General features: G+C 34.8%; 2 protein-coding genes and 1 long non-coding RNA gene across 3 annotated transcripts; 2 read left to right on the top strand and 1 right to left on the bottom strand.

Annotated features, from left to right (window-relative positions):
- LOC110270793 lies at positions 1,632-2,012 on the bottom strand. The gene is made up of 3 exons (XR_002360424.1): positions 1,974-2,012; positions 1,765-1,871; positions 1,632-1,678 (listed from the first exon to the last, which is right to left on the bottom strand). It is a non-coding gene; the product is annotated as an uncharacterized LOC110270793 (long non-coding RNA).
- LOC107637207 lies at positions 9,987-11,023 on the top strand. The gene is made up of 2 exons (XM_016340644.1): positions 9,987-10,293; positions 10,392-11,023. Exons 1-2 carry the CDS (start codon positions 9,987-9,989, stop codon positions 11,021-11,023), a joined length of 939 nt encoding a protein of 312 aa, XP_016196130.1.
- Positions 15,177-16,123, top strand: LOC107637206 (uncharacterized mitochondrial protein AtMg00810-like). The gene is made up of 2 exons (XM_016340643.1): positions 15,177-15,546; positions 15,633-16,123. The coding sequence occupies exons 1-2, from the start codon at positions 15,177-15,179 to the stop codon at positions 16,121-16,123; spliced, it is 861 nt and encodes a 286-aa protein (XP_016196129.1).

Here is a 16,496-nt window from a genome sequence, read left to right as displayed (position 1 = left end):
GTGATTTTGAGAGAGATTTGAAGAGAAGGATAGGTTTTGTGCGTTTTGAAGAAGAATTTTGTTTTTTTATAATGAAGCGCGTGGAAGTCACATTTATTTTAGTGATGTTGGAGGCGGGTAAATTTATCTAGGCGTGGGTCAATTTAAGATTTAGTGTTTATGGGTTCAGGGTTCATTGTTTAGGGGTTCAGTGTGTTTCACATTTTTGGTTCTCCCTGTGTATTAATTTCGGTTCACCGCTTTCATGGTTGAGGGTTTAGGGTTCAGGATTAATTTTTGGTTCTCCCTGTGTATTAATTTCGGTTCACCACTTTCACATTTTTGGTTCTCCCTGTGTATTAATTTCTGAGGGTTTAGGGTTTAGGATTAAGCGTACAAGGTTTAGCGGTCTAGGGTTTAGGGTTTAGGGTTCTAAGAGTTTAGAGTTTAGGGTTTAGCATTTAGGTTTCAGAGTTTAGTGTTCAGGGTTTATGTTCAGAGTTCAGGGTTCGGGTTCAGGGTTTATGAAGGTTTAGGGTTTAGGGTTTAGGTTTTAGGGTTTTAGGGATTTAGGGTTTATGGGTTCAGGGTTCACTATTCAGTGTTTTAGGGTTTAGGTTTTAGGTTTTAGGGTTTAGGGATTTAGTGTTTAGGGTTTATGGTTCAGGGTTTAGGGGTTCAGTGTGTTTTTACTTTTTCGGTTCGCCCAGTGTATTAATTTCGATTCACTGTGTTCTTTTGGATTATAAATGTATTCGTAAATACAGTGATTGCAATCACTGAGATCCTGGAATAAAACAGCAGCCACACAGTTCTAACAGATATATAAATATTAACATTTGATACATACATTGATATTAAGAATAGATATATACATTAACATTGACATATATACATTTGAAAGAAGCATTGTTTGCTAAATTCCCAGATGTGTATTTACAATAAGGGTTGGAGAGGAAAGCAGACGGCTTGGGGAGTCTTATTGCTTCAAATTCCAAAATTATTTGGTCTCTCATTTTGTTCATTTCATGAAACAGAAAATGTGGACCATAATGGTATCTGGAGTCATTAATTTCTTTCTGCATTTCAATTGAAATGAATTAGTTACATAAGAAATGAACCCAAATGAAATAAGAACAATATTATTCAAAGCCCTAATCATACTGTAAAAATGCAATCACAATAACCCTACATCCTGAACACATTAAATATCAAGTAAATCAAAACCACATTAAATAACAACAAATTTAATTCAAAGCCCTAGTTATACTATAAAAATAGAATCACAGTAACCCTAAACCTAAACAAATTAAAAGGAGGCCACCGAACCAAAAAACATTCACTTGGTGAATCAAAATTATAAGAGCCACCGGACCGAAAAACATTCACTTGGTGAATCAAAATTATATGAGCTACCGAACCGAAAATTTTATATGTGGTGAATAAATAGTGATCAATTTTCAATTAACAAGAATAGTATTTTCTACATGGAAAACAACTATTAAATAGAGTAACAACCAACTTCAGAGCTCTAGTTACAATATCAACTTAACTGAATGAAATAATAAAAGAAAAAAGTTTATTAATTTAGAAAGTACTTACTTGTGTCCAAGCTTTATATTTATATCTCTTGCCGCTCTTTATTTTTTACAGATCTATTGTTTCCATCCATTTCATTACAAATATTCCACAATCATAGCTAAGCAAGGATTGAGTATAATACGATCATTAGTATATAAAATAAAACACATTAAAAATAGCACTATAGATGAGAAAGATTCTTACCTTGTACGTTGACCATTTAATGGGATATACTCTGCTTCCTCTCCCAGTGCATCCTTTATTAAGGGTTCCGCCCCAGCGTACACCCTCATCTGGGAAATTATTAAACTCTGAAAGAGACAAAAAAAAAGTAAATAAATAAAACCAACAATAGTGAACTAAACTCCTCTCATGTACAGAATAATTTCAATAATTTACAAGAAATAACTTACAACAAATTTGTTTATTTCCTTTCTCGAATCAGGTATATCGTCTGGCTTCTTGTTAATAGGGTCAAGAACATAGAATTTCTTATTGTTTACATCAGCAATCCATAACCACCAATGCCCTCCATTGCAAATTGGAACAAATAGTTGAAATTTCAGAAAATTATAGAATATTTCAGTGGAAACAATAGCAAACAAGAGAATTATCAAACAATTTTAAATATTACAACTAACAAATGGATGGGATGCAAGTTTCCTTTTGTCAATAAACTGCCAGTGGTGGTCATACTGCTAAATATTAAAACTGTGGACTTTTTTTGTGTTCTTATCATCGTACTTGTCGCCATATGTTCCCATGATAAAATTCTGCAAAATCAACATCAGTTAAATCATATTTCACCGAACCGAACAAAAATCATATGCTGAATAAAACGTGAAAAACATTCAATCTTCAAGAGAAAAGTTTTTTAAATCCAAAAGTACTCAAAAGAAGACATAAGAATCAGGTGAACCAATATTAACATTCTCACTGAACCGAAAAGTAAAAAGCAGTGAATAAGAAATTTACTTACCACAATATCCATCGGCATAATGTATATTTGTTCTTGATACCGTTTGGTTTTTATTTCGTTGAGAATTAAGCTGCGTATACTAACCACCTACAGGATGAAAATTTATGAGACATAATATATAAGAGTGTTTAAAAAAATCAATAATATTATCGCAATTGGCAAAGGATTTTACCACAGCATGCACTTGTTCTTCGGGCTTTAGAGACATAAAATATTCTCTTAATCCCTCGTAGAGTCCCTCATGTTTCAAGACAAATAATGGTTCATATTCATTGGTACTATATTTTGTCTGTTTTACATGTGTCATCCAATGATAACACTTATCAATAAGCTTGTTTGTGATTTTTGTTTTTTTCTGCGGGGTTTTGTAAACTTGAGCCGCTGGTAAGGTTGGTTTTGAAGATGTTTCTTCACCAAATTTTAATCCAGCTTCTATCACCGCCTCTGTCAGGATGTCAAGTTGTGAATCACTCTCTTGGGAGGGCTGAGTTGGTTGAGATGCTGGTGGACTTATCCCAAGGCTAAAGGAAGGCCTTTCACCTTCCCTTTCCCTAGGTTGAGCAGCACTGCAGGATGATAGATATTTAACAATGATATTAAACAAAAATGATATTTAATCAATATAGTGAACTGAAATCTAAACAAATAGTGAACCCAAATCCAAAAAAACAGTGAACCGAAATGATATTAAACAAAAATGATATTAAAGAAAAGCAAGTAACATACCTGTCAAATGATGACAAGATTAGAGTTTGTTTTTCTAATTGCCGTGTCACTGGAGGTTCTTTGGATTGTTCTTCATCAGAAACTTGATAGACATCGACATCCTTAGAAAACTGTTCAATAACAGAGCTTGTAATAGACCTCGTAACACCCTGCTTGTTGGGTTCTGGAGGGCAGCTATAAGAAACATAAGAGAGTCCAAAGACAACAACATAATTAAACCATGTATAAGCAGTAAACATTATTGATATTTATATAAGCAGTAAAACTTACACATCAACAGGTGCTTCTTGTTTGGATTGTTGCTCTGTTGGTTCTTCGCAGGGCTGTTCCAGAGATCTGCTTCATTAAACAGTAAACATTTATATAATTATTCCAAACTATTATCATATTTAACATTGATATTTAACAGAAATTACACTAATCATTATAGTGAACCAAAAACCAAACTTATACTGAACCAAAACCTAAACGTACAGTGAACCAAAATTATATTAAACAAAATTGATATCAAAGAATTTAATGCTTACACATTAACGGGTGCTTCTTATTCTGATTCTTGTTGCACCGGTGGTTCTTGGGCTTTTTGTTCTTGTTCTTTTGCAGGGCTGTTGCATTAAACAGTAAATATTTCTATAATTATCCCAAACTATTATCATATTTAACAATGATATTTAATAGTAATTACACTAATCATTATAGTGAACCGAAAACTAAACTTATACTGAACCAAAACCCAAACTTATAGTGAACCGAAATTATATTAAACAAAAGTGATATTAAAGAATTTAGTGCTTACACATTAACAGATGCTTCTTGTTCTGATTCTTGTTGCACCGTTAGTTCTTGGGCTTGTTGTTCTTGTTCTTTTGCAGGGATGTTGCATTAAATAGAAAACAGTTCAATAACAACCATTAAAATTAATAAAAAGAATTTTTATGTGAAACTTACTCTTCATTAGAAACTTCATACACATAGTCATCTTTCATTAAGTCTTGAATTACAGAACTCGTAAGAGATACTTTAACACCGTGCTTTTCAACTTCTTGAGGGCTGCTGTAATAAGCAGAAGAGAGTCCAAAGACAAGAACAGATTGAATTCATTTTTGGTTTCAACTGAATCATAATTAAACCATTTATAAGCAGTAAACATTGAACAAGATTCATGTGGTGAATAAATATTTATTAACTTACTCATTATTAGATGTTTGTTGTGTTTCCTCTTGTGGATGGACATAGATGAAGTCATCCTTCATCAACACTTCCTGAACTGAACTTGGAAGAGACAATGCAAGAGGAGGTCTAAGGAATATAAACAAAAATAAAGTTAATGTTGAATAATTAGAATAATTAGAATTTGTTTTGAGAAATAGGAATTTGCACATTGAAACACTCACACTTCCAAAGGTTCAGAACGAGTTTGTTGTTGAAACTCAACGATTTGTAATTCAGATTCAGGTGTAGCTCTAGTGACATTTAAACACAATTTTCTTTTAATTAATTAAATAAAAATTATTAACTAAATTTAAAAGAGTAACATAAATATTTTTAACTTACACTTGTACAGTTTTAGACGTCTTTCTTGGGAAGATTTTTTTTTTTCTAAAATATTTGACCGGGGTTTCCGGGATATTTTCCTAAAAAAAAATAAAAAATTAAAATTAGAAACTAAGATTAAAAGCAGAGGTCTAGAAAGACATTAAATTCATTTTTGGGCAACCACCGAATCGAAAATACAATATGCGGTGAACCAATTTACCAGGTTTTGCTTGCAGCATCTACAGAAGGTGTAGAGCTTTCTTGTGTCTATAAGACTTGCTCACTATCAATATTTGCAGTCGGCACCCTAATCAATATAAATAAATATTAGTAATTAAATCTATAGGAATTAGAAAAGGTTGTAGCAAAAGTAAGCCAAGTAAGAAAAAGAATTCGGGAATAATAAACTGAATCTTACGTCTGAGAGAAATCATTTTGTCCCTGTGGAGAGTCAAACTGATCCGGAGCAAAGTTTGTTGACTGAGCTCCATCATTTCTTTTCTTTGATCTTTTCTCCCTTATTATCTCCAATGATCGTTTTCTTTTTTCGGTAGCATTGTCTTTTTCTTGTTCTGTTCTGAAAGTTCATAAAATAAGTATCAAGAAACCTAAAATGTAAGTATCAGTAAAAGAAAATATGATTCAAGAAACTTACTCCTTCTCAGGTTGGGTTGGTGTTTTTGCCACTCTTTCTGGTTGTTTTCTTCTTTTTATTATGGGTGTTTTCTCAGTTTCATTTTCTCTGTAACACAGATAAACACATTAAATTTATACCGGAGACAAGACACTAACGATGAAGTCAACAAAACTCAAAGATAACACCGAACCGAAATAAGTTAAACTGCTAAACCGAAACCTAGAAGCCCACTAAACCGAAAATAGATATATATGCAATCAACAAAAATACTTACTCGTTTTCAGATTCGCTTGTGCTTTCTAAATCTATAGGCACATGCTTTTTTTTTTTGTTTGTTTTTTAACAACCTTCAATGGTTGTTTTCTTTTTTTTTTTTTTGTGGTTTTTTTTATTTCTTCTTCTCTGCAATACATAAGAACAAGCGCATAAGAACAAATTTAAGCAAATACAAATTAAATGAAATTGATATGAAAATTAAACTTACTAGGTTTCGGATTCAGATTCGGAAAGTCTTCCCTCTTCTGAAGAAGAATCCCTCTCAACATTTTTCTTTTTTATTTTCTTTTATTTTTCTTTTTTCTCCAAGTTACTTGTTTTTGTTTTTTCTTTCTTTTTTTGCTTTTTGTACAAAAGTCCCTAAAACAGAAACAAGGTCTCAATTAATTAATCATTAAAATAACAATTTAACAATTCGGTGAACTGAATAAAGTAATCCTACCGAACCAAAAAACATTCATATGGTGAATAGTACATGACAACTATTTATTCATCAAGAAAAATGTTTCTTAATGCAGAAACATTCAAATGAACAAAACTAACAATTGCAAGTAGACAAATAATTTAATTATAACCTAAAAGCATTTCAAAGCAAATTTTTCGGGGAATTTTAGTATAGTACTTACCAATGGTTGTGTTGTTTCCGATGAAATCCGTTCAATGATCTTTTCCCTTGTCCAATAGGCCACCCATGGTGCAGGGGAGCATCAGGTGCAAATGGGCGGAGGAACTTTGTTTCATGGAAGTATATCAACATTAATACAAAAATACATCCATCACCAGACTGTTTTTTCCCCTCTCTCTTGTTTTCAACTCCTTTCATTAAGAAGTTGAGAACATGCTTTGCCCAATTCCATTCCCTAAGGTTGTCCACATGAAAGATCGGTGGCTTGTGGATTGGAGAGGCCACACTTACCGTCGTGGGCAGCAAGAAGCACTTTTGTATGAAGACAACAAAAGTCCTCTTGAATTTTTTTCTGGTTCTCCTCCCCTTCTACACTCATATCCAACACATTCCTTGCCAAAGTTGCCAAGGAAATATTTTTGACACTGTCAAATATTTCCTTGTCTGCTGGATTCAGCTTGTTGTAATCAACCTTTTCAGAAAAAATATTTCTTACAATATTTTAATAGCAAAAATAAGACAAAAACGGCCAATTTAATTATCCGGACACCAATGAACTGAAAATAAGCAGTAAGTGAAAAATGTATTACCTCCATTGGTTATGCCGAGGGCAGCTGCTACCTTCCGAGGAGTTATGTTTATTGTCCCCTGTTTAGTTTTCAGGCATCCTCTCTCTATATCAAACCGATCAATCAATTCTATCAGCAGTGTAGTAGAGACGTTCATTTCTGGCACACGTGCCAGATCACCAAATCCCATTCCTTCCACAATATCTTTCTTTTCTTGACCTATTTCCCTGTACACTGTTGCTATTGCTTTTGTTTGGCATCTGCAATAGTGAGTTTTCTGCAAGTTTTGAAACAGAATATGAGGATATATTTATAATACAAAATAGATATTATTCAAATAAAAGTAGATAAATATATTTAATCTACTTACGTTATAATGTGCCTTCTCCTTCATTGTTGCCATTTTCTTGTTGTATTTTGCTGTAATAAAAAATTTTGGTCAATATTTCATTTAATACATCAACAATCACAAGCATGTGTATGTTAAAAAAGTCAATTAGAATGTCACAACCCACCGAACCGAAAAGCCTTCATGCATAGAACCAAAATAAAAAAGGCTACCGAACCAAAAAATGTTCATGTGGTTAGTAAATGATTATCAGTTTTCAATCAACAAAAATACTATTATAGTAGTATGGCTTATCAAAGTGAAAGTGTAGTTTCTAATGTAACTTGTCCTAAATAAAACTCATTCAATACATCAACAACCACAAGCACGTGTATGTTAAACAAGTCAATTAGAATGCCACAACCCACCAAACCGAAAATCCCTCATGCACAGAACCGAAATAAAAAAGGCTACCTAACCGAAAAATGATCCTGTGGTTAATAAATGATGATCAACTTTCAATCAACAAAAATACTATTACAGTAGTATGGATTATCAAAGTGAAAGACTTGTCTCTAATGTGAATTTTTTTAAACAAAACTCATTCAATACATCAACAACCCACCGAACCGAAAATCTTTCATGTACAGAACCAAAATCACAAAGGCCACCGAACCGAAAAATATTCATGTGGTTAATATAAATCATTATCAATTTTCAATCAACAAGAATAGTGTTCTTCAATGGAAAATAAGTACTGAAGATACTAACAGAACTCTAATTAAACTATCCAAACCAATAAGAACAAGCAACTATATCTTAAAGCCCTAGTTATACTGTAAAAATCATTCACAATAGTTCAATCCACTAAACGAAGCAAATTAAACCAGTAAAACTGAAATGAAAATAGGTGAAACGCGACATTTCAAGATTTTAAATGAACAGTAGTTTTCTCATATCTTTTGTAGTCTTTATTGCTATTTTCGTTTGTTTCTGGTTGTTGCTTGCGAAATCTTCTTCCGATTTGTTTGCAGCAGTGGTTTCCGCAAAGAATGTGATTGAAGTTTGAGTGATGTTTAGAGAGATTCGAAGAGAGTGAGTTTTTTGGGGGTATTGATTTCATGTTGAAGATGTAACGTTCATTCATAATGAAGCGCGAATTGAAAAATGAGAGGTTTTTTGTGTGGCGAATCTTTCTCACTCTGCATTTAATGCGCTTGAAACAATTTGGGCTTGTGCCTATATGGTTATATGGTTATATGGATGTGTAGCAGCCCTGAATTTAGTTTACCAATTTTTTGACCAAATCAATTTGTCTGATTTAATTTTGATAAAACTAACACGATTTAATTGATTATATGTATTGAATTTTAATTATTAAAACATATCTTTAAAAAAAGACGTTTTAAACGTCTTTATCTAAATGACTCCTAATTTTTATATAAAAATACTAATTGATATGTTAATACATGTTATATTTAAGGGTGAGTATGAATTAAATATTATCCGCACATCTATAATATATATTTCTCCACATTGAATTTACAATTTGCAGATATCATTTAATCCGTATAATCATCGGATTGAATAATATTGAATCTGTACTTTAATAAGATGGAATTATGAATTTTACATTTGTATTTGCCGATTCAATCCACACTAAATAAATAAATAATATATAGCTAATAAGTTCAAAGATCCTAATTCTAAAAATTTTCTCCTCTCTTTCGGCGTTGTGCATCTTTCTCACTTCCATCTCTCTTTTTGCTTCTCAAACCTCTGATCTCTTCTGGTTATCAGTGAACACCACTAATATTCACCTCTTCTCAGACCTCTTCCGCTCATCGCCTTTTTCATTATCGCCTCGTTGTCTTGCCACTGAACAACATTCTCTGTCGCCTCCTCGTTCTTGACCACTAGCCGCGCTAGGAAGCTCATCACCTCCACCATTCTTCATCGCGTTGCTCTTGAAAAAAAATCAAGAAGTGATACTTTAATACAAACCAGAACAAAACAATAAATGAATGAATACTAAATTACTTGTATTAGAAGAAATGTGCAGTATTATACATGCATGTATACATGCAGCCCTAGAGCAGCTCTTATATATATAGAGAGACAGAGAGAACGCATATAGCAGTTAACCACACACAGTAACTGATTACAGCTACGATTCCTAACTATCCTTTCTTATCGATTACACTATATCCTTTCTTGAGTTTAAGAAACAATTAATTTTTTAGTATATGACAAACATTTGATTTGGTTGGTTTTAAAAGTCCATTTTTATGTTTGATTTGTGTGATAAGATGTGCAGGTCAAAATAAAAATGTACCTATTGCCTAATTAGAATAGTTGCTAAATTAAAGGAGATTAATGGCAATGTAACCTAATTAGTTATAGCATATATATATATATATATATATATATATATATATATATTTTGGTACTATTTGTTTTCAAAATAAACAAGAGGGTTCCGCCGTTCAACCTCTGTATGCCCCTGTTTCTTTCTTCTTGGTAACCTTTCATTCTCTTTCATTCATTGTTGATGTGATCTCAAAGCTTCAGTGCTTTATCATGGTGCGATGAGCCTTTCTCCCCTTCTCTTTTCCTTCCTTCACACAACTCCCCAACAGAAATTGCTGGAAGTACATCGCCTCCCTTTTCTGCAATTGTGCAAGACGGTGACTCTGATCAACGAATAAGCGAAGGAAATATTTCAATTTATTCAATTTTGTGGTAACTCCATGGTAGACTCCGTTCCCAGCGATGGTGCTTCTCCAGGGTTCGATGTTCACACTCTATCTCATCTCCTCAATCAACTCACCAACTTGCAGTCGCAATTGAATCATAAAAGTGTGAGTCCTCTTTTTGATCCCTCAAGTGTATTCTTTCTTCATCCAAGCGAAAACCCTGGGGTTTCAATTATTTCTATGAAATTGGATACCAAGAACTATAATGAATGGTCCAGAGTGATGTTAATTGCGCTAAAATCTAAGAATAAGCTTGGCTTTGTGGATGGCACATTACCGAAACCTAGTGTAGATTATCTAAGTTTTCAGCTTGGGATGAGTGTAATACCTTTATTGTGGCATGAATTCTTCAATCCTTGAGTAATGAAATTTCAAAAAGTGTCATTTGGAATGATATAGCTGTGGATATCTGGAATGATTTGAGGCATCGTTACTATCAAGGTGATATCTTTAAGATTACAGAATTGGAAGAAAAATTCTTCTCTTTAAAGCATGGGGATTCAAGCATCACTGCTTACTTTACAAAATTAAAGACTATTTGGGAAGAAATTGAAAATTTTAAGTCTATTCCTCTTTGTGTAGCATGTGAATCCACGTGTGTTTGTGGGCTGGAAAAGCTTCGAATTCAGAAAAAAGAGACTTATACTGTTCGATTCCTTAGGGGACTAAATGAGCAATACCACAATGTTCGTTCTCAAGTCATGCTTGCTAAACCTCTTCCAGATGTTAATGAAGTCTTTTCTTTGCTCATACAACAAGAGAGACATTTGAATTTGACTGACGAAAATGTACATGATTCACAAATCGTGCTCGCTGCTGCAAATTCTGATAGCTTCGTTAATCGTGACCGTAATTCAAGATTCAATTCTCGTGGTAGGGGTGGATCTGGAAGAAGCAATAGAGGGAGGGGTCGAGGTAGTTTTGGTAGAGGCTACCCTAAAATCTGCTCATTTTGCAATAAGGCTGGGCACTTGGTAGATGTTTGCTACCAAAAACACGAGTTCCCTCCCCCATATGAAGTAGCAGCCTAGAAGCGCTAGCATCAACATGGCCGCGGAAAAGAAATGTGATGACAAGAGCAGTTTAAACTCAACTCAACTGGTAGATCCAACTAGCTCTACAGTGACATTGTCTCTTGAATAAAGGCAACTCCTTATGTCTATCCTCCAACAAGAAGACACTCAGCCTCAAGGCGCCAACCCAGCTCTTCACTGAATCAATCCTTCCAACACCTCAGGTAACTTTTATGCTTTGTCATTGAGAACACATATTTCTTACTTGCTTACAATAAATTTTTTTTTTCAAAATCTTGGATTGTGGACATAGGAGCCACTGACCATGTTACTCACACCATATCAAATTCTGCAAGTTATAGACACATCAATCCTGTTTTAGTTAAACTTCCCAATGGCTCGCAATAATAATTGGCACTATTTTTTCTCACCAATGTATATTCCATCATTCAATTTTAATCTTATTTCAGTTTCAAAATTGACTAAAAATTTGCATTGTAAGCGTTTTATAACTGACTCAAGGTGTGAAATTCAGAAATTGAATACTTGGAAGATGATTGGCACAGCTGAGGTGGATCAAGGACTTTACATGCTCAAACTACTTGCAAATCAGAAATTGGTTTCTCCTCCAACCCAAGTCATATCACACATAGCACAAATAGAAATAGCACATGGATTAGATAATAAAGATATTTTGTGGTATTTTAGACTAGGACACATGCCACAAGATAGGATGCATAGCATTCAGAAACTACACCCATTCATTCATTGTAAAACCAACATCATACCATGTGATTCTTGTCATTTTTCAAGACAAAGGAAATTGCCTTTTATTGACAGTGTTACAGAAATAAAATGTTGCTTTGATCTTATTCACGTGGATATATGGGGATCCATTGCTACTCCTTCTATTAATGGTTACAAGTATTTTCTTACTATTGTGGATGAAAAAAATAAATTTACATGGATATTTTTTTTGAAACTCAAATCAGAGGTAGGTTCCTCTTACAAGCTTTTGTTAATTTGATTCTAACTCAATTTGGAAAAACTATAAAATGCATAAGAAGTGATAATGGGCCTGAATTTCGTCTTAAAACCTTTTTTGATTCCAAAGGCATACAACATCAAACTAGTTGTGTTGAGACTCCACAACAAAATGGTGTTGTGGAAAGGAAACATCAAACCATTCTCAACACAGCTAGAGCCCTCATATTTCAATCCAATATTCCTAAATTTTTTTGGCATTTTGCTGTTAGCCATGCTGTCCATCTTATCAATCGAATGCCTAGCAAAAAATTGCATGAAAAATCTTCATTTCAAATTTTGTTTCATGAATTACCTGATCTAAAAAATTTGAAAGTGTTTGGGTGTTTAGCTTATGCTTCTACTTTAACTGCTAATCGAAGAAAATTAAATAGCAGAGCTAGAAAATGTATATTTTTGGGATTTAAACAAGGAACCACAGGATACATTCTATTTGACCTGAATTCTAGAGAAATGTTTATTTCAAGACATGTACAATTTTATGATCTTCATTTTCCATACAAGTTCAAAGACAATAACTCAAGCTCCCAACATGCATCACATACATGTATACCATCTCACAACATTACTAACCTTGATTTATTCACAATAGATCTTGAGCCACAACATATTACACACACTCCCACACATACTCCACACGTTATCATGGAACATCCCATGCCTTCCCTTACACAAGCACCAAGCACCGCCTCACACACTTCAGGCACAACACTGCATGATACACAAGATTCACAAACATCTTTAGCACATTCAGAAAATGTACAACTGGCTGACATTACACCACACACACATATGGAACCAAGAAGGACCACTAGAGAGAGAAGACCTACCCCCTTCTTATTTGCAGGATTATCATTGCATGCTCCTGTCCACATTCACCAAAGCTCAAGTGCCAACCACACACAGGTATCCACTCTCTGAGGTAGTAGATTATGATGCTCTTTCGCAAAATCATAAATGTTTTGCACTACATCTCTCATCCGACCCCGAACCAAGATCCTATCAAGAGGCTGTGGTGCACGAATGTTGGAGAATAGCCATTCAAGATGAACTTTTGGCTCTTGAGAACAATAGAACTTGGCGTCTAGTTAATTTACCAATTGAAAAGAGACCCATTGGCTGTAAATGGGCATTCAAGACAAAGTACAATCCTGATGGTATAGTAGAGCGCTATAAAGCGCGATTGGTTGTGCAGGGATTCACTCAGAGGCCTGGCTTCGATTTTCTTGACACGTTCAGCCTCGTAGTAAGGATGACCACTCTACGAATATTACTTGTTGCCACGAGTAGAAACTAGTTCCTTCATCAGCTGGATGTCAACATAGCGTTTTTACATTGAGACTTATCCGAAGAAGTTTACATGCGAGTGCCACCAGGTCTTGATGCTCTAAAAGGAAAAGTCTGCAAGTTGGAACGATCCTTATATGGACTAAAACAAGCAAGTAGAATGTGGATGTTTTTTTTGAAACTCAAATCAGAGACAGGTCCCTCTTACAAGCTTTTGTTAATTTGATTCTAACTCAATTTGGAAAAACTATAAAATGCATAAGAAGTGATAATGGGCCTGAATTTCGTCTTAAAACCTTTTTTGATTCCAAAGGCATACAACATCAAACTAGTTGTGTTGAGACTCCACAACAAAATGGTGTTGTGGAAAGGAAACATCAAACCATTCTCAACACAGCTAGAGCCCTCATATTTCAATCCAATATTCCTAAAATTTTTTGGCATTTTGCTGTTAGCCATGTTGTCCATCTTATCAATCGAATGCCTAGTAAAAAATTGCATGAAAAATCTTCATTTCAAATTTTGTTTCATGAATTACCTGATCTAAAAAATTTGAAAGTGTTTGGGTGTTTAGCTTATGCTTCTACTTTAACTGCTAATCGAAGAAAATTAAATAGCAGAGCTAGAAAATGTATATTTTTGGGATTTAAACAAGGAACCACAGGATACATTCTATTTGACCTGAATTCTAGAGAAATGTTTATTTCAAGACATGTACAATTTTATGATCTTCATTTTCCATACAAGTTCAAAGACAATAACTCAAGCTCCCAACATGCATCACATACATGTATACCATCTCACAACATTACTAACCTTGATTTATTCACAATAGATCTTGAGCCACAACATATTACACACACTCCCACACATACTCCACACGTTATCATGGAACATCCCATGCCTTCCCTTACACAAGCACCAAGCACTGCCTCACACACTTCAGGCACAACACTGCATGATACACAAGATTCACAATCATCTTTAGCACATTCAGAAAATGTACAACTGGCTGACATTACACCACACACACATATGGAACCAAGAAGGACCACTAGAGAGAGAAGACCTACCCCCTTCTTATTTGCAGGATTATCATTGCATGCTCCTGTCCACATTCACCAAAGCTCAAGTGCCAACCACACACAGGTATCAACTCTCTGAGGCAGTAGATTATGATGCTCTTTCACAAAATCATAAAGGTTTTGCACTACATCTCTCATCCGATCCCGAACTAAAATCCTATCAAGAGGCTGTGGTGCACGAATGTTGGAGAATAGTCATTCAAGATGAACTTTTGGCTCTTGAGAACAATAGAACTTGGCATCTAGTTGATTTACCAATTGGGAAGAGACTCATTGGTTGTAAGTGGGTATTCAAGACAAAGTACAATCCTGATGATACAGTAGAGCGCTATAAAGCGTGATTGGTTGCGCAGGGATTCACTCAGAGGCCTGGCTTCGATTTTCTTGACACGTTCAGCCTCGTAGTAAGGATGACCACTCTACGAATATTACTTGCTGTTGCCACGAGCAAAAACTGGTTCCTTCATCAGCTGGATGTCAACACAACGTTCTTACATGGAGACTTATCCGAAGAAGTTTACATGCGAGCACCACCAGGTCTTGATGCTCCAAAAGGAAAAGTCTGCAAGTTGGAACGATCCTTATATGGACTAAAACAAGCAAGTAGAATGTGGAATTTGAAGTTGAGTTGAGTGATACAAAGAGAAGGTTTTGTTCAGTCAAAACATGATTACTCTCTATTTACTAAAGCCACCGAGAATGAATTTACAGCAATTCTAGTTTATGTAGACGACCTCATTCTCTCTGGAAATAACATGGAAGAAATCAGCACTGTGAAAAATGTGTTGGATGAGAAGTTTAAAATCAAAGATATCGGCAGATTGAAGTACTTTCTAGGACTGGAATTTGCTCACAGTTCAAAAGGATTGGTAATTTGCCAATGCAAGTACACATTAGACCTCTTAGAAGAATTTGGTATGTTGGGTGCCAAGCTAGCAAGCACTCCCATGCAATATTCAGCTACCCTCTCCAAGAATTCAGGGACGAAGTTGAGTGATTCACTACGGTACAGGAAACTAGTTGGCAGGTTGCTATATCTCACCAATACTCGACCAGATATTTCGTATGTTGTAGGATATTTGAGCCAATTTCTCGACTGCCCCACTGATCAACATTTTCAAGAAGGTCTCGATGTGCTTTGGTATCTTAAGGGTGATCCAAGTTCGAGTTTGTTTTTCGCCAATGCAAAGACAATAACTTGAAACTAACAGGGTTTGTTGATTCGGACTGGGCAACTTGCCCAGATACTAGAAGATCTGTAACTGGTTATTATTTTTTCTTGGGTGGAACTCTTATATGTTGGCGTAGCAGGAAGCAAACTACTGTCTCCTATTCTTCATCAGAGGCAGAATACAGGGCAATGAGCCAGGTAACTAGAGAAGGACAATGGCTAGTGTATCTTCTGAAAGAACTCCAGGCTGAGCATAAGACACCTTTTAATCTCTTTTGCGACAATCAATCCGCTCTTTACATAGCTGCGAACCCTATCTTCCATGAAAGGACAAAGCATTTGGAAGTGGACTATCATTTAATCAGAAACAAGGCTCAAGAAGGAGTGGTAAAGTTGCTGCTCGTCAAGACAACTGAACAAACAGTAGACATTCTTACTAAAGCTTTATCTCCGGCTCCCTTCAACACGTGTCGTAGCAAACTAGGATTATTGAATCTCTATATTCTCAGCTTGAGGGCGGGTATCACGTGACTGTCATGCCTATTGCCTAATTAGAATAGTTGCTAAATTAAAGGAGATTAGTGGCAATGTAACCTAATTAATTATAGCTTGTACATATATATATTGGTACTATTTGTTTTCAAAATAAACAAGAGGATTTCGCCGTTCAACCTTTGTATGCCCCTGTTTCTTTTTTCTTGGTAACCTTTCATTCTCTTTCATTCATTGCTGATGTAATCTCAAAGCTTCAGAATTGCCTAATTACTAAATTAAAGGAGATTAGTGGCAATGTAACCTAATTAATTATAGCTTGTACATATATATATTGGTACTATTTGTTTTCAAAATAAACAAGAGGATTTCGCCGTTCAACCTTTGTATGCCCCTGTTTCTTCTGTTTCTT

The sequence above is a fragment of the Arachis ipaensis genome, chromosome B04, assembly GCF_000816755.2.
Source record: "Arachis ipaensis cultivar K30076 chromosome B04, Araip1.1, whole genome shotgun sequence".
Taxonomy (NCBI): domain Eukaryota; kingdom Viridiplantae; phylum Streptophyta; class Magnoliopsida; order Fabales; family Fabaceae; genus Arachis; species Arachis ipaensis.
The sequence above is the reverse complement of the archived record's forward strand: the minus strand, read 5'-3'. Positions and strand labels throughout refer to the sequence as shown.

What these genes read in the sequence shown, in the direction of transcription:
- LOC107637206 (XM_016340643.1), top strand. Translation starts at nt 15,177, where the DNA reads ATGGAAGAAATCAGCACTGTGAAAAATGTGTTGGATGAGAAGTTTAAA. An exon ending in TGATCAACATTTTCAAGAAG is followed by an intron (nt 15,547 to 15,632) that starts GTCTCGATGTGC and finishes TGAAACTAACAG; the next exon opens with GGTTTGTTGATTCGGACTGG.
- LOC107637207 (XM_016340644.1), top strand. Translation starts at nt 9,987, where the DNA reads ATGGTAGACTCCGTTCCCAGCGATGGTGCTTCTCCAGGGTTCGATGTT. An exon ending in ACCTAGTGTAGATTATCTAA is followed by an intron (nt 10,294 to 10,391) that starts GTTTTCAGCTTG and finishes GGAATGATATAG; the next exon opens with CTGTGGATATCTGGAATGAT.